This window comes from Gymnodraco acuticeps, unplaced genomic scaffold (assembly GCF_902827175.1).
Source record: "Gymnodraco acuticeps unplaced genomic scaffold, fGymAcu1.1, whole genome shotgun sequence".
Classification (NCBI taxonomy): Eukaryota; Metazoa; Chordata; class Actinopteri; order Perciformes; family Bathydraconidae; genus Gymnodraco; species Gymnodraco acuticeps.
Genome location: NW_022990579.1, coordinates 102,721 through 126,642, shown reverse-complemented (window position 1 = coordinate 126,642; position 23,922 = coordinate 102,721). Strand labels below are relative to the sequence as shown.

The 23,922-nt window shown below is 44.9% G+C and overlaps 1 protein-coding gene across 1 annotated transcript; it reads left to right on the top strand.

The window, feature by feature from the left end:
- Positions 1-5,163: 5,163 nt before the first annotated feature.
- On the top strand, positions 5,164-23,307 carry c1qtnf6b (C1q and TNF related 6b). Its single transcript, XM_034227900.1, has 3 exons — positions 5,164-5,383; positions 11,528-11,723; positions 21,272-23,307. The coding sequence occupies exons 2-3, from the start codon at positions 11,540-11,542 to the stop codon at positions 21,817-21,819; spliced, it is 732 nt and encodes a 243-aa protein (XP_034083791.1). The 5' UTR covers positions 5,164-5,383; positions 11,528-11,539; the 3' UTR covers positions 21,820-23,307.
- Positions 23,308-23,922: the final 615 nt, after the last annotated feature.

Sequence of the window (23,922 nt, the reverse complement as noted above, 5' to 3'; positions counted from 1 at the left end):
CACCAGTAGCAGGAGCATTACATGTGGGAAGCAGCTGGGGAAATGCAAAATTCATGACCATTCAGCGTTTGGAAGGGCTAGTCCAATTCATACTGGACACTAAAAGGATTTCTAGCTATTCTGCTATTTCTAGACTAGAGGAGAATAGAAAGACATTTGGGTTGGAAATCTGTTACTTCCTCCGTGAGTCTGTCGGACGATGACTGTGTTTTTCCGGCTGTCTGACCCTTTACTGAAGCAGGAAGTGATGCAGAGCTGAGGTGAACTGCAGCTGGTAACAAACCGTCTTTATGAGACAGCATGGGGAGCACTCGCTGTGTGATTAGCAGGTTATACCATCACAGGCATCCTTCCTTAAGGGTTTCAACCACTAGAAAGGAGTGACTGTCCCAGTTTGACTTCACAAAGGTCTGCTCATCCAAAGCAATTCCCCTTTCGGAGGATCTTAAACTATCAGAGAGGTGTTTCCTCTAGTGTTTGTTGTTTTGATGATTCCCTCAGCCCACCTCTGGTCTTTGGTGCACCTTTTAAATATACAACCGTTCCTAATATGCTCCAAAACGACGTGTTTACCTTGATGGCTTCCTGCACTTGTGAATGGCTTTAAATAATCTTATGATATGACTCTGAGACGTCAAATTGTATTGAGACAAATGGTTCAAATTCCAATCACGCACAGAGTCATTCCCAGCAAAATGTGAAGCTCAGAAAACGATGGTCTTTGCTTACAGTGAGGTCTTTGATAATAATAATAATGCATTTTATTCATAGAGCGCTTTTCTTGAAACTCAAAGACACTTTACCGAGTAACAATTCATAAAAACATAGTTAAAACAATACACTTAAAATATATAAAGCACAAAATGAGTTACAGATTAAAAGAGGTGAGTTTTGATTTGTGATTTGAACATGGTGAGATTGGGGCAGTCACAGACAAGTTTACGTATATATTTCAACCAGTCTAAGTCATAGGTTGGCCACTGCGCCAAACTCACATAGCAATACAGGAAGTATGAAGCTAGAATACATTGTTCACTTAAAGCAGTGGAGAAAAAAAAAAGTCGGCCCCCCTAACACAAGTCAGGCTCAGTGGCGGCGCCAGAGATTTATTTTGGGGGTGCTGTGGGGTAGCTTGACGTTTCATAGAGGGTGCTCAAACATTTAGGGTTTCCCATTAATGTACCGGGCGCTACAGAGGAATGTTCTACTGCAACACTCCCCACGCACACACACAGTGTACCCGCGACTGTTACAATGAAGGCACGATAATCAGCTCACAGCATATAGGTGTAAGCAGGGGTAAAGTGCTGTTTTTATAGGTGGTGTGTGGACCTCACATAGGGGGGGTCCGGGGGCAAGCTCCCCCGGGAAGATTTATTTTTAAATATTGAAGTTGAAAGCATCAATCTGGTGCACTTTGAGAGCAACATGAGAGATCTATGGATACATCTCTCAACACCCATTTGAAACAGAACTGTAAACAGATTTACTATTTCTTTATGGATATTTTACAAATCACCCTTTTAAACTTTATTCTTGTTTTACTGTCATATAGTATTTCATAGCTGTTTTTCATTTATTCTCTTATTTTTTATAACTATAATGATCATATAAACGTGTGCCTCGGAAATAATAGTTTACATTAATGGTGACCAAAACATTTGAGACCCACTGAGATAACACTGAGAGAGTAATTTAGCTCACTGAGCCTCTCAGTCTGACAGGAGAGGACTCTCCTCCACTTTGTTGTTGAAAAAACTCCTTATATCTGTTAGCGTAGCTCGCTAGCACCAGAAGATAACAACAACGATCTCCGGTACCGGTGCGCTCTCTCTCTCGCTCGCGCACACAAAATGTCTCGTTCCACACACACACAGAGTCGAGCTTTAATGAAGCACAGAGACCCAGACGTAATAGTACTGCATCATATTATTTTCGAATCAATACTTTTTTTAATTATGATTTTTTTTTTTTAATCTTTTTTTAAAAAACATTTTTTAAAAACATTTTTCCTGGTCTCTCGCGCCCCCCCTGGCATGCCTCTGCGCCCCCCAGGGGTCCTTGAGTTACACACCATCTCTATCAACATTAGAACTGTCTATTTATGCCAAAGCTGCTTGGTTTTTCATCTACACAGACGTAAAAATATACACAGAGGCTGTTGCAATGCGGCTGATATATTTCACGGTGTTCCCCGTGCACATGCATGGCTCTCTGGCTCCAGGACACCCAGATGTTTGATCCGCCAACATCTGCTGCCTTCATTGTTCGTACATCTGGAAAAAACCGCAGCATGTGTTTTAGAAGAAGTTCCTCGAACTCACCAGCTCCTTACCGAAGTGCAGTAAGTGAAACACTGACTTTAAATCATTGATACAAGTAATTCCATGAACAGGGAAGGATCTGTATCTGTTTGAACACTTCATTACTTTACAGTTCCTTTAAAACGTTTCCATTTTAAAATTCTGGTACCTGTTTTTTACCATTGTTTTTTTGTTTGCTTTCTATTTAATATATTAGTCTACTCTTTTTGCATTTACCTTTTAAACGCACTCTACTTTGAGTGCTGTAGCGGCGTAAATGTCCCCTTGCTGGACAAATAAAGGAATTGCATTTCGGACTCCACTTTTTAAGAATTACTATATTTGTTATGCTTTCTTGTATATATCTATATATATATCGATATATATATCGATATATATATCTATATATAGATATATATTTAAAAAAAACAATATAACACACTACAGGAAAGCATAATAAAGCCTCTTTGAATGTAAGAGGAAGGATCTTTATCTGTTTTAACACTTTATTACTCTTCAGTTTATTCAAAATGTGTAAACGTTCCCGGCTCTTTCAATACATTAATGTGTTTGTTTCCGTATAAAATGATGCTGCATGTTTTTTAACGTTGTTTTTGCTTATTTGTTTATATTTGTGTGCTTGCTATGAAGGTAGATATGGTGCAAAATGTGAGAGCTTGTAAAACCTGCTGTGAGCACTTGTCTGAGCTTGTGTGCATACATTTACACTTGTATAAAATATCCACGTATCTTTGAACCACATTTGAAGTCACAGAAAGAAAAAAAAGTGTTTTAGCTTGTAGAAAAACGTGTATTTTTAAAATGTATTTTCCATTACAACTGCAACTTGGTTATTACAACCTCTCAAATCAGTCTTTACATGTAAAGGGGGTTGGAGCGAAGGGGAGGAGCTATCTGAATGACGAGGCGCAAGCTCGGGTCAGTCACACACAGCCATGGGTCAGGTCGAACCGGATGACTGCCGGGCCCCGCAAACATGCCCCTTTCACACCAACGCGGTTCCAGGGCCGGTTCAGAGCTAGAGCCTGATTAGCACCGGTTTGTCCTGTTCACACCGCAGAGGAGCCGGCTCTTTTCCCCGAAAACCGGTTCTTACCAAGCGCGAAAAAAAGATTGTTCTAGAAGCAAGAACCGCATACGTCACGCTTACGTCGGAGGGGGGCGAGATTAACCTCAGCAAACAGTTTATGGCGAGTAAGGCAAATACAAGTTCTAACAAGCAGTAGTGCTGAGCAAAGTGACTAGAACACAACCACACACTTTATAAAGTCAGGCAACACTAGCCAGGCTTCGTGTGATTCTGTTTATTTAACCTGCTTAAAGAAGTCAAGGACTTCAAGTACCTGGGCTCATGGGTCAACTCAACCGAGCAAGATCTTAAGGTGAGGAAGGCAGTTCTCCTCTATGGCAGTGAATGCTGGACCCTGAAGCCAACCCTGCAAAAGTCTCTTGACGGATGCTACACCAGAATGTTGCGAGCAGTACTTAACATCAGCAAGAGTGTGCATGTAACCAACAACATCCTGTACTTTTTTTTTAATGTTTTCAAATATTATTTTTTAGAATATCTTAGGCCCTCACAGAGGGCCTAGAGGGCCCTGACGGCTCGCCACTGACTTTGACCATCCGTTCGCTGTTATTGATCATTGTGGAGAGCAGGCAGACGTGTTGTGTTGTCTTATAGCATCTATCGGATGGAATCAATACATGGGCTGCACAGGTTGTCATGTCCGACTACCACAAGTAGAATCATAATGAAAATGTACCTGTAGAAAACGGCTTATGCCACAATAGGATAGCAACAAGTAGTCAAGATAGTCAGTTTAGCTTCGGTTGCTATGCCAACATCACCCAACACGATCATTGACCCGACGCAGTCCCCCATTGTTGTTGTTCTTAGCGCCGTTGAGGAGAAAATCAGCAACAGACTATGGCTCTGACTGGACAGATTCGTCGATGTATTCTGCCACAGAGCAGATTCGTGAAGTTGTAAAGACTGATTTGAGAGGTTGTAATAACCAAGTTGCAGTTGTAATGGAAAATATAAAAATAATAATAATAATTATGCAAGTGAGCATTTCATCACCAAGTTCATTTTTCTTTCTTTCTGTGGCTTAAAATGTGGTTCACAGATACGTGGATATTTGTAAATGTGCACACAAGCTCAGATCTTTTTCTGCAAGTGCTCACAGCAGGTTTTACAAGCTCTCGCTTTTTGCACCATACCTTCATACTTTCCTTTCTATTTAATATATTAGTCTACTCTTTTTGCATTTGCCTTTTACACACTCTGCTTTTACTGGTCTATCGCGTTAATTTCCCCCTGCTGGACGAATAACGGAATTGTATTTCGGACTCTGATGAACTTTTTAAGAATGACTCTTTTCTCATTCTTTCTTATATCTCCTTGAAGTGGCCCTACTGTACACAGCAACTTTTTAAGGTCCATATTTGTATCTTGTGCCTCTGCTGTGACACACAAAGCTCTATCTATATGCACAACAACCTAACACACTACAGGAAAGGGAACACCCCTAAAAAGCAGAATAGGACCTCTTTAAATTACCTAGACGCACCATTTATCACAGAGAGAACCAGACGAGAGTGGGGAGAAAAGTGACAGCATAATAAATGAAGCTTTGACAGGAGGATTTAACAACTACTGGGTTAGTTTATGAGAAGTGACATAATGTAGTTATTATTGTTGGCATGCAGAATTGGGAGACATGAGTCAAATTAAATAGAAGCAGTTGTCCAGACTCTGAGTCACTCCTGGTTTTACGTCCGGGTGGTGACAGATCCTCCTGCTCTCCGTAATAAAACCTGTGTGTAAAGCTAGGCTGTCTTTACACGCTTAAGTGAGAGTGATGGATGGGGGGGAGTAAATGGAGGAGAGGAAGACACAGTTTGATCTTATTTCACGAGGGAGGGAGTAGGAAGTGTGTGTGTGTGTGAGTGGAAGTGTGTGAGGAGAGAGAGAGAGGTTGCTCCTCAGTTGTTCCTCCTCTCAGTCTGACAGCAGCAGCCGGTCGTTCCTCCTCAGCTGTGGACCCCACCAGGTAAGCAAAACAAACACACACTCTGACACCATGCGACAACGACCCTGGGACACACACGACTCTGCAGGATAAGCTTCTGGAGCTTTAAAAAAAAACTAAAAAGAGATAAACTAAAAGAAGAAGAAGAAGGAGAAGAAGAAGGAGAAATACCCAGAGGTGTGTGTGCGTGCAGAGACTCGAGAAGTTATTGAAAAGTCGCCAACTCAGCACATTTCTGAAAAGAGTTTCTCCGAGAACACCGGCTCATTAACACGCTGTGCACGCTGTGTGTGTGTGTGTGTGTGTGTGTGTGTGTGTGTGTGTGTGTGTGTGTGTGTGTGTGTGTGTGTGTGTGTGTGTGTGTGTATTTTGTGTGTGTGGTTAATCCGGACCGCAGTCTCGTGCCAGATTTATGCTCCGTGTTGTTGTAGACGTGGCTTCCTAAATTGATTCATTATGACTATTGCACGTGTTATTAGGTGGCAGGGAGCTTGCGGTTACTATCATGGTTACAGGGTGAAGAGGGGGGGCTAGGGGTGAAGAGGTCACTTGAGGTCATGGTATGATAATATTTTGCATCAGCTCCTGTTACCAAACCACACCTTATGAAAGCTGGGATAGGATCCATGTGTGGGTGAAAAGATAAACATTTTACATTACTTGGACGTTGTTTTTATGTCTATAGTTTTATCCCCATTGGACGAGTTTCAGCAGGTATTGTTCATGCATGCTGGACTGTGGGAAGTAAACTGTTGGAGCTATGCATTGGTTTATATCATTTAATAGTTAAACATGTATTTTCTTGCTGTTTGTATACATAGCAAATGTCTTCATAGTGTCATTATTTAAGTTAAAGGAGCTGTGTTATGCTTTTATTTTGAAGGATGCTTTGGGCACCGGGTGATAAGGTATTTATTAGAGTCCCCAAGTCCTGTAATTCAATTGGAAAAGTCTCTACTTTAAAGAGTCCTCTCCTGCTGATGTTCAGGTGTTTATCAATATGTAGTGTCTCTTCTTTAAAGAGTCCTCTCCTGCTGATGTGCAGGTGTTTATCAGTATGTAGTGTCTCTACTTTAAAGAGTCCTCTCCTGCTGATGTTCAGGTGTATATCAGTATGTAGTGTCTCTACTTTAAAGAGTCCTCTCCTGCTGATGTGCAGGTGTTTATCAGTATGTAGTGTCTCTACTTTAAAGAGTCCTCTCCTGCTGATGTTCAGGTGTATATCAGTATGTAGTGGCTCTACTTTAAAGAGTCCTCTCCTGCTGATGTTCAGGTGTATATCAGTATGTAGTGTCTCTACTTTAAAGAGTCCTCTCCTGCTGATGTTCAGGTGTATATCAGTATGTAGTGTCTCTACTTTAAAGAGTCCTCTCCTGCTGATGTTCAGGTATGTAGTGTCTCTACTTTAAAGAGTCCTCTCCTGCTGTTGTTCAGGTGTATATCAGTATGTAGTGTCTCTACTTTAAAGAGTCCTCTCCGGCTGATGTTCAGGTGTATATCAGTATGTAGTGTCTCTACTTTAAAGAGTCCTCTCCTGCTGATGTTCAGGTGTATATCAGTGTGTAGTGTCTCTACTTTAAAGAGTCCTCTCCTGCTGATGTTCAGGTGTATATCAGTATGTAGTGTCTCTACTTTAAAGAGTCCTCTCCTGCTGATGTTCAGGTGTATATCAGTATGTAGTGTCTCTACTTTAAAGAGTCCCTCTCCTGCTGATGTTCAGGTGTATATTGGTATGTAGTGTCTCTACTTTAAAGAGTCCTCTCCTGCTGATGTTCAGGTATGTAGTGTCTCTACTTTAAAGAGTCCTCTCCTGCTGATGTTCAGGTGTATATCAGTATGTAGTGTCTCTACTTTAAAGAGTCCTCTCCTGCTGATGTTCAGGTGTATATCAGTATGTAGTGTCTCTACTTTAAAGAGTCCTCTCCTGCTGATGTTCAGGTGTATATCAGTATGTAGTGTCTCTACTTTAAAGAGTCCTCTCCTGCTGATGTTCAGGTGTATATCAGTATGTAGTGTCTCTACTTTAAAGAGTCCTCTCCTGCTGATGTTCAGGTGTATATCAGTTTGTAGTGTCTCTACTTTAAAGAGTCCTCTCTCCTGCTGATGTTCAGGTGTATATCAGTATGTAGTGTCTCTACTTTAAAGAGTCCTCTCCTGCTGATGTTCAGGTGTATATCAGTATGTAGTGTCTCTACTTTAAAGAGTCCTCTCCAGTGGATGCTCAAGTTTAATTTGTGTAGTTTTGAGGGTTTCTTAAGTCAGGGACTCAAAGCTTCTGTTGTTACTGTCTGTGAATGATCAGTTTGTGTAGGTCGAGTTTATTAAAATGACGTTGAAATGTTACGTAAGTGAGCAGGGAAGTATCCTCTGACATCTGGCTGGCTGTGATAGTGAAGCGGATTCAGATAATATTATATTATCAGCTGTTGGAAGAAATATATAACGGCAGAGCTCCAGTCGTTTGATTTTCTCACAGTCACGCTCCATCCATCATCTCCAATCCTGTTAGCGTTCATCTGAAAAGAAACCCTGGGAATCTCTCTCTGTTATCCCTCAGATGTTTACTCTTCTCTCTTATCCTCCTTTTGTTATTGTTTCTCTTCTCCGTCTTGTTTTCCAGAGGATTTTTGTGACATATTTGTGGATTTGAAAGCTTAAATGTGAGTGTAGATGGCATGGAAAAGATGGAGAAAGAAGAGTGGGAGGAAAATAAATAGAAACTGAGAAATACATCAGACTGAAAAACATAGAAATGGGGAATTATATAAAAGATGGAGAACACAGTAGAGGCGGACATCCAGGATTTAACTGTAGATTGTTTTGGTTGCATGGTCTTCAAATTCCACTAAAAATCAACTGCAGCTGTTTGTTTTCATATAAACTGATAAAACCACCACCTGTCCCAGCATACACGATGCTAAGGACTAGCTGGGAAACACAGTGAAGGCTTCCTCTGAAATGGAGAGCCAATGTAACAGTGTCTTAAACCTAAATATGTTGCATTGGCAAGCGCAGTTAATTCCACCTGTTAGCTCTACTCTTGTGGCGCGTTTCCACTGCAGGCCTCGCTCGGTTTGGTTAGGCCTTATTAGGCCCGGCTCACTTTAATGCTGCGCTTCCATTACAGTTTAGGAACTGGGGCAGTTACTATAGTAACGCAGTGTAGGCGGAGCCGTGACGTCATCTTCAATGAGAGCCCCAGAAAAACAACACAGCCGTTAGCTCTTAGCACTCAGAGCTCACAGCTCTTCATATCTGTTCAGAAACCAGACAAAAGTTAAACAAGTACAAACCACAGACTGCCTGTGTCATGGCGAATACAGTCGCTGGTTTATTTATGTCTGTATAGGCCGTTGTTGTGAGTGTGGACTGTCGGAGCATATACTGCGTTAGCTTAGCGGATCTCCATTTAGAAAACACACATTTAAAAAAGGTTTTTCGCCTGCCGTCTGTCTGCAGACTTGTCAAAGCGTTAATTCATGGTTTTTACTAACCGGTATCAGTATGTTGTTACTTCGGCATCATTTTGAAACGTGTATTACAATTAAATCACGGTCAAATATGTTCATCTTGTTGGAGTTGTAGCCCCCTTGCCAGCGATTCTCTCTCTAGTTTAGCATACTCAGCCCGACTCAGCCTGGTTGTTCCTGGCCCTAGAACCACGATTTTATGGGGCCAGAAAAACTGTGAATTAGGACCCGCTAGCCGGTACAAGGCCAAGTGGAAACGCAACCAAAAACGGGCCCCGCACGGCTCGGCACGCTTAAAGCGAGCTACCCGCTGCAGTGGAAACGCGCCATAGGTCTCCTCCAAATGAAAATAAGTGTCTCTTTGGGTGTCAAATTCTCCACGTTGCTGCGTTATGCGAAACAACTCTAAAACCCATTGTAACTTCAACCCTGTCTTTATCGAAGTGGCAGAAAGGCAGTCTGTTGCAAACAAATCTAAAACTGTTTGGATGGAAACAAAGACAGTCAAATTACTCAGTTAAGTAAAAGCTGAAACGTGATATTTCTTCGTAAGTATCAGTGTGAAATACCAATTACACATAATGAGGCAATCATGAGATAGAGAATACAGGAATATTGATTATGGCCATTTTAATGAACATATTGCAAACACAACATCATAGCAAACATCTTTGCATTGAGTATTGTAAGGATGCTTAAAGGAATGCTAGAGCTAGTTTTATCTTATGTGACTCGGTGGGTTGGAGGTTAAAACCCCCCAGGATTATCCATTGTTAGAAACATATGCAGTCAGATTCTGGGCATAAGGATCCTCTGAGTGCCAAATGTCTTGTGTTATTTGAAATAGTCCCAAAGGAATTCTATAAATGGCTTTGTAACCAAAATCTAGTTCCTGATAAATTACGAAATATTTCAGGGCATCAAACAGTGTCTTTTGTCAGGTTTCAATGTGTTGGTATGGCTGGGGTAGTTGCAGAAAAGTGTGTCAGGACAACAAATAGATATACATTGAGTGGCTGGACCAACAGCCAAGGTTAATAACCGCACATTTCATCCCTGGAAAAGTATTTGAAAGTGTTTCTGGCTGTGACTCATGCAGAGAGAATTTAAAACATCTGCTCATGTTGTCACTTCCAATCAAGTCCTGTAGGTGATGGTATGTGTGTGGAGGGCCACATAACGTACTGTTTATCCACATCTAGAGCTTCTCTCCTTGTTATTGAAAAGAGTAGACGTATGTATAGTTTGAGATCAGTCAGGAGTTACCTAACGCTGATTTGTATTAACTTACGTTTTTGGTATTCCAGCTTGTCTAATTAGTGGTTTCCTAGAATTCCAAGAAACCCTTGATTGTCTGCCAGATGTGGAGGACTTGTTTTTATCAATGGATGATGTCTCTATAGCAGATTTGTATTTCTTTGATTGTTTTACATCGGTGCAAAATCAGTAGGAGAACAGATTTGCTTGGTGATACAAAAGGACAAAGTCTGATGAATACCGTCAGTATCTATTTCAGCTCTGTTGTTATTGCTATGAAACGTCCTGAAACTTGGCCACTTATCCACAGGAATGTTTCCAAAAGCACTCATCAAAACTGACCCTAAAGTGTTGGTTGGCTTTTTTCTTGGATTGAGCTTTTTTTGTGACTTAGTGAGTAAAGAAAGAGCCTCATGATAATGATGTGTTATGTGATGGGTTTCAGGGAGCGTTTACACCAGGCTTATTTAGTCCAGATGAACCAAACCCTGGAGCACTTTGGGCGGGTTAGTTTGGGTTGCTGTGACTCAAAACAACAGTTCTGTGGAGCGCTCAAACCAATCCAAGAAAGCGTAACATTTATGAGCCAAGAAAAATGTTTTGTCCTCCTGTTATGGTGACTGCTGAACTAGTAGCCTGTTAGCACTTTTGCTACCACTGAATTTGATAAATGTAGTGTTTATAGGACCACAAATGAGACACAAAGTAGTCATCAATCACACCCTCCCTACCTCTGGGAGTTCAGTTTCAAACCAGCCAGCAGCTTCATTAGAAACATGTTGCCTCATTGATACTGTAGGAGCCATGACACTTACAAAGTCATGTATTTTGTTTTAATACAAATTAGTTTTGTACTAGTTTATATTTGGGTAATGGTTTATTATTATAAGATATTATTATGTGATCACAATGGGTTGGTTTGGGTTGCTTGGATATGGGCGAATTATAATCCTGTTCACCTGCGTGAGTCGTGCGTGGAAGAGAGGCTCGTTGTATCTTTAGTTTTCGGCAAACTTTGCTTTGGTTATTATTACAATTTCTATGTTGTACTAAGTTGATCATCTCATTCTGCATTAAATTATTCACCGCAATTTTGATCTCAGCACGTACTGTTTGATAGCGTGTCATACAATTGCAACCAGGCCCGGCCTCAGCCTCTCAGCGACTTTGTTTCCTGCTGTCGCTAGACAGACACTTTACTCAAATACATGAAAGAGGAGTGAGTTAAATGTCACTCTTTCACGCTTCAATAAGGAGCAGCTGCAATTGAGGGCAGTCAACAACCAATCAAAAGACAGCAGAATGAAGCGGTGCAAGCTAGCAGGGGAGGTAAACGTAGAGACTTCACTATTATCGCAGCAAGGCTCCGTGTGGCGAGCCTCATCATGTGAATAGCTTCACCATCCTCTCCTTCCTTTCTGCTTCCTTCCCCTCCCAGGTAGTGACAGCCATGTTGGCGGCGGTGTGTTTGCGGCTGCTCTTGCTCCTCCCTCTGGTCTTCAGCGTCCCCCCCCCCTCCAGATCTCCTTCCAGACTCTGCAGACGCTGCTGTGAATACCCAGAGCCGCCAGCAGGCTCCAGCCAGTACCAGATGCCTGAGGTCCGCACCGTCATCAACATGACCATCCTCAAAGGTACCGGTTAGCTTCTGTTAGCCACCAGGTCACATTTAGATGAAGTGTAATACTACTTCCTGTTTTATTAGCAGTTTCTAAAGAACTACGATTAAAGGTCTCCTATTATACTATTTGTAGGCGTATATTATAGGTCTCAGATATATAGAAAAACATGTCTATGAAGTGTTTTGCTCAAAATACCAAACAGATGACCAGTTCTAGCTTCATATCCCTCTTTCAGCCTGTTACTAAAGTGCTGATTCTGGGTCCGTAGCTTTAAAAACAAAAAAATAAAATAAAAAGAGAGGAGAGGAGAGCTCATGCTTTTACCCAGAAACTCAGCTAAATGCTGCCGTGATTAAACGCCATAGTATGTTCCAAACCACATCAAGGATTCTCTCTGAAACTGCTTCTTCACACACACTCTCTCAGTACAGGTTAGCTCTGAGTGTTAGCATGCTAATGTAAACAAAGACCATATTACTTCCAGAACACGTCTCATTGTTTCTGACAGCAACGTTTCTGATTGGCCCGTGGGGGTAAAGCCCGCCCACATTTTAGTAATGTCGTCATGACGCAGAAAATCTGGATCAGCTCCGTTGTTCCCCCGTTTTTAGAGATGTGGGTACGGAGGAAAAGAGAGAGGGGTTTATTTCCTGACACTTTGTGAGTCTCCTGACACACCGGGGACACACCGGGGACACACCGGGGACACGCCGGGGACACACCGGGGACACGCCGGGGACACACCGGGGACACGCCGGGGACACACCGGGGACACGCCGGGGACACACCGGGGACACGCCGGGGACACACGGGGGACACACCGGGGACACACCGGGGACACACCGGGGACACGCCGGGGACACACCGGGGACACGCCGGGGACACACCGGGGACACGCCGGGGACACACGGGGGACACACCGGGGACACACCGGGACACGCCGGGGACACACCGGGGACACACCGGGGACACACCGGGGACACACGGGGGACACGTCGGGGACACACCGGGGACACGTCGGGGACACGCCAGGGACACGCCGGGGACACATCGGGGACACACCGGGGACACGCCGGGGACACATCGGGGACACGCCGGGGACACGCCGGGGACACACCGGGACACATCGGGGACACACGGGGGACACATCGGGGACACACGGGGGACACACCGGGGACACACCGGGGACACACCGGGGACACACGGGGGACACATCGGGGACACACCGGGGACACGCCGGGGACACACCGGGGACACACGGGGGACACATTGGGGACACACCGGGGGCACACCGGGGACACACCGGGGACACACCGGGGACACATGGTGATGTAGAGAAGACATCAAAAAGTGTATTTGCATGACAGGAGAGCTTTAAGATGAGCTTGAATGATGCTTCCTGTGTTATTGTTCAGTTCCTCAAGCTATGATCAAGCAGCTTCATTTCAGTGACGTTGCACGTTCGTTCATCAAAAGACATCCATTCTCAAATGTCTGTTACCATTTTCCTGCTTTGAGCTGCATTTTCTCAATCAGATGTGAGCTTCTGCTTCCCCGGATGGCTGTGTGTCGGGCGCGGCGACTATTCAGTCAGAAGAGGAATCATGTATGATGGAAAGGGAAGAGCGCTGTGGAAGTGTAATCATGCATTCATGGTTAAGTGGGATTGAGATACAAAAGCAATAATCGAAAAGGAAATGAGGCACTCAGCTCTTAGAAAGACCTGGAAGCACTTTCAAAATCAATGTCTTTTCAACATTTTCAAAGGAACAAGTCTTCCTAATAACACAGGCAATATGCACAGTGGTGTATTGATGTATCACACTTCTTTGTTGGGGCGTTCACGTGATTTGTTTTGTACAAAAGAAACCATAGACGTTTAGCTCTGTATTCATGGTTAGCAGTCATTGTGCAGCCGAAGCCTGCAAACCAGGGAGGGGATGTAAAGACGCGGGATTAGGGGAGGGAACATTGGGATTTACGCCATTGCAGACCATTCACATGCACACAAACCTATTGAACTACAGTGACACAGAATAGGGCCATGCAGTGAGGAAGAGTGTAAGAACATTTACGTTTTCTTTGATCAAATCTATCTACAAGGAACAAAGAGATTCTGCACGTAATGCTGAACGCTCCATGTCTTTAGGGTTGATTCAGTCTTTCATCTATTTACCATGAGCACCAAAGATAAGACGGAGTATCCATACCAAGCATGTCTTGATCCCTCCGGTCAGATCTTTGATACGACCTCTTTAGGATCTTTAGTCAGATCTGCACTGCTTCTCTCGGATGATAACTTTGCATTTGTGTTTCCTTATGTCTGTTCAGAGTGTGCTGAAGCCAAGGGGAAACAGAGAGTTTGAACAAAGTGCCAAGAGAAAAGGGATTGAAGAATCAAAAGGATTATGATATATCTACGAGCTGCTCAGCTGGAGAGGGATCAGTGAGAACATGTGTCTCTGATATCCCAGCTTTAGGAAGCCAACTGAAGACGAGCGGTCCAACCTTTGTGTCGTCACGCTTTATGTCCTTTGATAACGGAACAAGTCGTTTCTGACCCGCGATCGACCCCCGAACTGACGAACCACCAATATCTCTTTCTCTCTCTTCTTATTCTCCTGCTGGAGAAGCAGAGTTTTCACTGCAGAGGAATCCATTACTTTACCTGAGGAAAGTGCAGCACTCTTTAGTGTCCCCTGGTCTCCAGCTGTGTGCGTCACTCTTTAGTGTCCCCTGGTCTCTCAGCTGTGTGCGTCACTCTTTAGTGTCCCCTGGTCTGCCAGCTGTGTGCGTCACTCTTTAGTGTCCCCTGGTCTCCCAGCTGTGTGTGTCACTCTTTAGTGTCCCCTGGTCTCCCAGCTGTGTGCGTCAATCTTTAGTGTCCCCTGGTCTCTCAGCTGTGTGCGTCACTCTTTAGTGTCCCCTGGTCTGCCAGCTGTGTGCGTCACTCTATAGTGTCCCCTGGTCTCCCAGCTGTGTGTGTCACTCTTTAGTGTCCCCTGGTCTCCCAGCTGTGTGTGTCACTCTTTAGTGTCCCCTGGTCTCCCAGCTGTGTGCGTCACTCTTTAGTGTCCCCTGGTCTCTCAGCTGTGTGCGTCACTCTTTAGTGTCCCCTGGTCTGCCAGCTGTGTGCGTCACTCTTTAGTGTCCCCTGGTCTCCCAGCTGTGTGTGTCACTTTTAGTGTCCCCTGGTCTCCCAGCTGTGTGCGTCACTCTTAGTGTCCCCTGGTCTCCCAGCTGTGTGTGTCACTCTTTAGTGTCCCTTGGTCTCCCAGCTGTGTGCGTCACTCTTTAGTGTCCCCTGGTCTCCAGCTGTGTACGTCACTCTTTAGTGTCCCCTGGTCTCCCAGCTGTGTACGTCACTCTTTTGTGTCCCCTGGTCTTCCAGCTGTGTGCGTCACTCTTTAGTGTCCCCTGGTCTCCAGCTGTGTGCGTCACTCGTTAGTGTCCCCTGGTCTCCAGCTGTGCACGTCACTCTTTAGTGTCCCCTGGTCTTCCAGCTGTGTGCGTCACTCTTTAGTGTCCCCTGGTCTCCCAGCTGTGTACGTCACTCTTTTGTGTCCCCTGGTCTTCCAGCTGTGTGCGTCACTCTTTAGTGTCCCCTGGTCTACAGCTGTGTGCGTCACTCTTTAGTGTCCCCTGGTCTCCAGCTGTGTACGTCACTCTTTAGTGTCCCCTGGTCTCCCAGCTGTGTACGTCACTCTTTTGTGTCCCCTGGTCTTCCAGCTGTGTGCGTCACTCTTTAGTGTCCCCTGGTCTCCAGCTGTGTGCGTCACTCGTTAGTGTCCCCTGGTCTCCAGCTGTGTACGTCACTCTTTAGTGTCCCCTGGTCTTCCAGCTGTGTGCGTCACTCTTTAGTGTCCCCTGGTCTCCCAGCTGTGTACGTCACTCTTTTGTGTCCCCTGGTCTTCCAGCTGTGTGCGTCACTCTTTAGTGTCCCCTGGTCTCCAGCTGTGTGCGTCACTCTTTAGTGTCCCCTGGTCTCCCAACTATGTGCGTCACTTTTTAGTGTCCCCTGGTCTCCCAGCTGTGTGTGTCACTCTTTAGTGTCCCCTGGTCTCCCAGCTGTGTGCGTCACTCTTTAGTGTCCCCTGGTCTCCAGCTGTGTGTGTCACTCTTTAGTGTCCCCTGGTCTCCCAGCTGTGTGCGTCACTCTTTAGTGTCCCCTGGTCTCCCAGCTGTGTGCGTCACTCTTTAGTGTCCCCTGGTCTCCCAGCTGTGTGCGTCATTCTTTAGTGTCCCCTGGTCTCCCAGCTGTGTGCGTCACTCTTTAGTGTCCCCTGGTCTCCCAGCTGTGTGCGTCACTCTTTAGTGTCTCCTGGTCTGCCAGCTGTGTGCGTGACTCGTTAGTGTCCCCTGGTCTCCAGCTGTGTGCATCACTCTTTAGTATCCCCTGGTCTCCAGCTGTGTGCGTCACTCTTTAGTGTCCCCTGGTCTCCCAGCTGTGTGCGTCACTCTTTAGTGTCTCCTGGTCTGCCAGCTGTGTGCGTGACTCGTTAGTGTCCCCTGGTCTCCTGCTGTGTGCATCACTCTTTAGTATCCCCTGGTCTCCAGCTGTGTGCGTCAGTCTTTAGTGTCCCCTGTTCTCCCAGCTGTGTGCGTCACTCTTTAGTTTCCCCTGGTCTCCAGCTGTGTGCGTCACTCTTTAGTGTCCCCTGGTCTCCCAGCTGTGTGTGTCACTTTTTAGTGTCCCCTGGTCTCCAGCTGTGTGCGTCACTCTTTAGAGTCCCCTGGTCTCCCAGCTGTGTGCGTCACTCTTTAGTGTCCCCTGGTCTCCAGCTGTGTGCGTCACTCTTTAGAGTCCCTTGGTCTCCCAGCTGTGTGCGTCACTCTTTAGTGTCCCCTGGTCTCCAGCTGTGTGCGTCACTCTTTAGTGTCCCTTGGTCTCCCAGCTGTGTGTGTCACTTTTTAGTGTCCCCTGGTCTCCAGCTGTGTGTGTCAGTCTTTAGTGTCCCCTGGTCTCCCAGCTGTGTGCGTCACTCTTTAGTGTCCCCTGGTCTCCCAGCTGTGTGCGTCACTCTTTAGTGTCCCCTGGTCTCCAGCTGTGTGCGTCACTCTTTAGAGTCCCCTGGTCTCCCAGCTGTGTGTGTCACTCTTTAGTGTCCCCTGGTTTCCAGCTGTGTGCGTCACTCTTTAGTGTCCCCTGGTCTCTCAGCTGTGTGCGTCACTCTTTAGTGTCCCCTGGTCTCCAGCTGTGTGCGTCACTCTTTAGTGTCCCCTGGTCTCCCAGCTGTGTGCGTCACTCTTTAGTGTCCCCTGGTCTCCCAGCTGTGTGCGTCACTCTTTAGTGTCCCCTGGTCTCCCAGCTGTGTGCGTCATTCTTTAGTGTCCCCTGGTCTCCCAGCTGTGTGCGTCACTCTTTAGTGTCCCCTGGTCTCCCAGCTGTGTGCGTCACTCTTTAGTGTCTCCTGGTCTGCCAGCTGTGTGCGTGACTCGTTAGTGTCCCCTGGTCTCCAGCTGTGTGCATCACTCTTTAGTATCCCCTGGTCTCCAGCTGTGTGCGTCACTCTTTAGTGTCCCCTGGTCTCCCAGCTGTGTGCGTCACTCTTTAGTGTCTCCTGGTCTGCCAGCTGTGTGCGTGACTCGTTAGTGTCCCCTGGTCTCCAGCTGTGTGCATCACTCTTTAGTATCCCCTGGTCTCCAGCTGTGTGCGTCAGTCTTTAGTGTCCCCTGTTCTCCCAGCTGTGTGCGTCACTCTTTAGTGTCCCCTGGTCTCCCAGCTGTGTGTGTCACTTTTAGTGTCCCCTGGTCTCCAGCTGTGTGCGTCACTCTTTAGAGTCCCCTGGTCTCCCAGCTGTGTGCGTCACTCTTTAGTGTCCCCTGGTCTCCAGCTGTGTGCGTCACTCTTTAGAGTCCCTTGGTCTCCCAGCTGTGTGCGTCACTCTTTAGTGTCCCCTGGTCTCCAGCTGTGTGCGTCACTCTTTAGTGTCCCTTGGTCTCCCAGCTGTGTGTGTCACTTTTAGTGTCCCCTGGTCTCCAGCTGTGTGTGTCAGTCTTTAGTGTCCCCTGGTCTCCCAGCTGTGTGCGTCACTCTTTAGTGTCGCCTGGTCTCCCAGCTGTGTGCGTCACTCTTTAGTGTCCCCTGGTCTCCAGCTGTGTGCGTCACTCTTTAGAGTCCCCTGGTCTCCCAGCTGTGTGTGTCACTCTTTAGTGTCCCCTGGTTTCCAGCTGTGTGCGTCACTCTTTAGTGTCCCTTGGTCTCCCAGCTGTGTGTGTCACTCTTTAGTGTCCCCTGGTTTCCAGCTGTGTGCATCACTCTTTAGTGTCCCCTGGTCTCCAGCTGTGTGTGTCAGTCTTTAGTGTCCCCTGGTCTCCCAGCTGTGTGCGTCACTCTTTAGTGTCCCCTGGTCTCCCAGCTGTGTGCATCACTCTTTAGTGTCCCCTGGTCTCCAGCTGTGTGCATCACTCTTAGTGTCCCCTGGTCTCCCAGCTGTGTGCATCACTCTTTAGTGTCCCCTGGTCTCCAGCTGTGTGTGTCAGTCTTTAGTGTCCCCTGGTCTCCCTGCTGTGTGCGTCACTCTTTAGTGTCCCCTGGTCTCCGTTGTGTTTTGAGCGTCTTCAGAGTTTGGTTCCTGCAGCTTTTAGTAAACGCTGCATGTCTCCTCAAGTTGCTGAATGTTCTCTAAATGCTGCATGTGTTGCTGGAGATGTTTCTTCATGTGTACAGAAACATTTGTGTTTCTATATCTGCATCGTTCTGGAGTCGTATGGATTGTTTTGGGCCGTTGCACCTGTCGGACACCGTACACTTTGCACACCGGGAGTTACTGTAACCATGAAGGAAATGGGAGTCACATGACTAATGTTTGAGTTCCTTGTTATTGACATATGTCAGATGTTACTCACATGAGGCAATAAAACATTATATAACAACAACACTGTATTGCAGCTGTGCATTAAGGGAGGTCTCAACAGATACTGGCACTGAACATGCATATGTGGCGAAAAACACACACACACGCACACACACACACACACACACACACACACACACACAGTTGTGCTCTCTTTCTCCTCTGTGACTCACAGACTGCCCACTGGAAAACAACATATTCTGCTTTAAATGTGTGTGAGAGTGTTTCCCTGAAGCTGCGATGATTGCATTAAGACCACCATAATCTCAGTCCCTCAGACAGTATCAATCAATCAATCAATCAATCAATCAATCAATCAATGTTTATTTATATAGCCCAATATCACAAATATATATATAGACACCAAAAAGAAAGACATTTGGGGAAGACCACCATAATCTCAGTCCCTCAGCCAGTTTGGCTTTTAGAGAGCCAAATCTCTGAAATGAAAGCAGAACCCACGGCCATGGACTGTAAAGAGACTCTGCACCCACACAGATTAGACATCACATCTACATCCAACGCAATAAATCATATTTACACAGCGTGGAAACATTCAGGAGGTTGGCTTGAGTTCAGTTGAGTTGCAAAATGCACTCTCTTAGATCCTGCAGTCAGTAAGCCTTAAAGGATGTGTTTACCAGCTGGATCTCATATCTGCTGTCCTTCAGCTTTACATATCTAACATATAGTGATTGGATTCATTGTCATTCCTCTGGAGAGACCGTATAGGACATTTGATTCTTGACCAAAGGAACTTTTATTCCATATGTAACCGGTGTTGATTAGCGGTGTCTGCGTTGTGTTTCTTTTGTTGAAGGATGAGACCCGAGTCAGCATACCGTCGAGCCGATCTCCGTTTATTCACTGACAACCGATATATAACAAATCAGTCGGTAAAATATATCTCGTTTTTCCTCACACTTTGACTCCTCTCCCGTGGAACACATTGATAAAAAGGGAAGAGGAACACTTTAGGGATACAATATAAAGGGTAACAAAAATAATGGTCTGTGTACACCGACTGAATTGTGCATGTTCCGCCCACTGATTTCAGACCTAGTCAGGTATTTAACGTTTAGTAAATTAAGAACACAGAATTTGTGTGATTTTAATAAATGAATCACCCAGAAATATTTGACACCAAACACCACTGCATATGTACAACTGTTACACATATACAAAACAACCATTTCTATTGGTACCTCAATATTTGTACTTCACAAAGAGAAGGACATGTCAGGACCTTGCAGGAGCATGAGGTTGTTTCTGTTCAAGATAAAGGATCAGTCCCATGTATGTATGGGAGGTGGTGCTAAGCTGTTAGCGTGGTCAGACGTGGGCAGATCATTTAGAGGATGGCTGATGTTTACCTCCAGGCTCCAGGAGGCGAGGGAGGCTTCTTCCTGTGTGGGTTACCCGACTCAGAGGGGCTGCCGGCAGAGCAACCACATCCTCCCAAACCCCATCCCCTCAGGAAGCCTGTGCCTCCCGTCAGGTCATCATTGTAAATAAGAATTTGTTCTTAATTGATTTTCCTGGATAAATAAAGGTTGTACTACTACATGGACCTTAATATATAAAACAGTCTCTTACGACTTCTGTAGATGAGAGCAGAGCTACGTCACCAGCTGGAGGAATTACGGCCCCGCCCACTTTCTGGTGAAAACAAAGAATCAGGGCCAAGCCGAAAAACAGTTGTATCATGCCTAAAAGCTGCTGTGTTGTGTATTGCGAGTCAAACAACAAACAAGATCCAAAGTTCAACAGGACCTGTTCTGGTTTCTGGGGTTTCCCCCCCACTGTAGTGTGTTCTATTGGTTTAGGTGCATGTAAATGGTCTCCAAAGCCTAAAATCCCTGTGCTTTTAGGGGAGTTTTCTCTCAAACATCAAAGTTTTCCACTTTTACGTCGTTTTTCTCTCCCTTTTGGAAAATGTCTTCCCTCTTTCAGTTACAGATATCATCAATGTCAGTGCAATTCCTACTGGTACTCAGTGGAAGTCTAAGTTGATAGATTATATACAAATGGCCTTGTCTCCTTGAATCTTAACACAGTTTACTTTTTCCACAAAGACCCTCCTCACATATATCTGTCTGAACATTTTTGTCCCACGGTGCCTGAGAGGAACATAAATAAGATAAGCATCGCTTTAACTGAAATCCTTCGGATTTAAAAGTCGGACTTAGAATGAATAATGTCAAAGCTTCGCTGCAACTTGTTTCTATTTCTGGATGTGTTACCATAATGAGAGACAAAGAAGCTAGATGGCTTTGTGTTTTTGTCTGAATGAATGCTTCTGTTTTGTCTCAGATCTGTTTTGTATCTGTGATACAATTGGTTTGATAATTAGAGAACTCTTAACCTAGACAATTCTATATTGCGCATAAAAGTTAGCCTAAGTATTTCAGCCAAATCCATTAGAATGATCAACAATGGAATCTCTTGCATTGTATCATCTAATTAGATGTCAAACCAGTAAGTTAATCTGTGCCGTCAAGAACAACATTTAAAGCGTAGTTGACAACAATGCATGATGGGAAACGGATTAACATAACAGTAAAAGACAGTATGAGGAAAAGGTGCAACAGAAAACAGTGTTTAAGGAAGTTGCAGGAATTAAAACATAATTAACATTCAGAACATCTACGAACTTCCATGTGTCTGTCTGCACCTCTCACCTGCCTCCTCTCATCCTCACAGGTGATACAGGAGACCGAGGCAACAAGGGTACCCCTGGTAAACCTGGTTTAGAGGGACCTCCAGGCCACGGAGGACCGTTGGGCCCTAAAGGCCCCAAAGGCCACCAAGGTGTCCCAGGAGACGCCTGTAAGATCCCCCAGTCCTCCTTCTCCGTGGGCCGTCGGAAGTCCCTGCACAGCCTCGACTACTACACGGCGCTGGTGTTCGACACGGTGTTCGTCAACCAGTACGAGCACTTCAACATGTTCAAGGGCAAGTTCTACTGCTACGTGCCCGGGATCTACTTCTTTAACGTGAACATCCACACCTGGAACTTCAAGGAGACGTACCTGCACCTGATGCACAACGACAAGGAGCAGGTGATCCTGTACGCCCAGCCCAGCGAGAGGTCCATCATGCAGAGCCAGAGTGTTATGATGGACCTGAGTCTGAACGACGAGGTGTGGGTGCGACTCTACAAGAGGGAGCGGGAGAACGCCGTGTACAGCGACAACGTGGACGTTTACATCACCTTCAACGGATACCTGGTGGCACCGAGCGCCCAATGAGACTGGGACAAAGGGGATTATAAAAAGAGTCATCGCTGGGATTATTGGGTCTTCACGCCGAGGAGAGAAGATAATTTAATAGAGGAAGTTTGGTGCTTTTTTATATATAACGTTCAGCCTGGACAGGAATATAAGGAACCAAAAGTAAAACAGGTTCAAGTTCAAGATAAGTCAGAATTCTGAAATGTTCTCAAAATCTTGACTTTTTTCTAATGATTTTGAGAAAAAAGTAATTTAGAGATTTTCTCAGGGTTTTGACTTTAATCTCAGAATAAAGTCAGTGTTTCTTTTCTAACCATTTTGAAATTAAAATAAGAAAAAATACTTGTTGTAATTTTAGATTAAAGTACGATTTCAAACTTTTTCTCGGATTTCAAACTTTTTCCTTCAAAATCCAGACTTTATTCGGATAATTCAGATTTTCTATCCGAATTTGTGAAACAAGTAATAATCCTTTTTGTTATAATTTTGCGATTAAAGTTGGAATTCAGATTTTTATTTGTTCTCAGTTTTGTCTTTGTCTTATTCCACTTTTGGGCAGATCTCAAACTCTTTTTCTTTCTTCAACCTTGATACCTTGATCTCTTCAAGAAAACGTAAGGTAACACAAGGTCATAAACTACACTTTTAGGAATCAATTTAAATGACCTGCTTTGCACTAGAAAGCCACTCACTTCTCCTCTTTGGGCGTCTTCCCTTTCCTTTCAGGGACTTTGTGTTGAAACACAAGTTGTGTCACGCATCAGGAATCTTCTATCCGTGCTATCAGTTGTGTTTATAAAGAGCTTCTGTCAGACTCAAATGTGTTTGGACAGACAGCTGTCAGACCTTTAACAAACGTTTCCTTCATGCCTGTCAGAATGTTAAAGGGTCAGTTCACCAAAACTCATCAGATTACTGTACATAAAGCCATGGTTTCTTCGAACCCTCACAAGTTCGTTTTATGTAAATGTTAAACAGCATGTTTGAAACTTTGCATATCAACCGAGAGAAAATATGTTTCTTGTTGGTTCTTGTTGGAGAAGCTTTGACTGTTTCATTTACATAATGTTCCTAAAGGAGTTAACCCTCTAAATGGAAGAAGGAAGAGCACAGTTGGGTTTTATCTTTCTGTATTTGTGTTGAACTGACCCTTAAACCTAAATGTATGCCAACGTATCAAAATGAAAAAGGGTGCTTTAATTTCCCAGAGCAGGAATTCATTGGGATGTTGATGATAAACTGATGTATTCTCACAGAGACTCCAAGCTGCAGAGCAGTTAATGTAAATAGCTGTATAGAAGCTGTCTTTATTACTTCGGCTCGTTTGCACCTGTCGGCCATCGTACCTTATAGTCAGTATCTGTGCTAGCATTCATGCTCAGGGCTGGACTGTGTGTGTGTTTCCTTCTTCATTAACCAAGTATCTACTTGTTCTGTTTCACTGAGCGACAAACAGACACTTGATTATGAAACATTAAACATTTCAGAATGAAAAGTGAAATCAGAGGCTTCTATGTTTCATTAATGTTTCACAATGTTTTTTCTTTTCACCACAAAGCACATCATCACATTCCTGCAGGAAACTGATGCTCTGCTTTCTAATTCTTTACAAATGACACCATGTAGGACTCGGCTCACAAAGTGCTCTAAATCCAAGAGGGAAATGATTCAATCCCAAAAATCATCAAACTCTCCAAAACAAACCAGCCAGCAGAAAGCCGTCTCCAAGAGGCGTGGGATGGGTCTGCGCTCATGCCAGCTCCATCTGTTGGGCGTATCTCCCCCATTAGCTGTGATGCCGTCCTGCGGGAGGCTCGCTAGAGGGGAGGCAGACTGCTGCGTTGTGAATACTTTAAGCCATGAGTGGAGATCTAAAAATCTCTGTTGGTAAACTGAGCGGGACATCTGAACATTGTCATGGATCATCAGCAGACTGTTCCAACATGCACGACACAAGCTGTCCGTTTAATGCACGACACAAGCTGTCCGTTTAACGAGCGGCGGAGCACTTAGGCGTGAAATCTGGCCCAGTTTAATTTGCTCTAATTTAGGTTTAATACGACTCAATATTTACACACTGGTCACATGAAAAGGTGAATTGTTAGGGAGCGTTAGTGGACA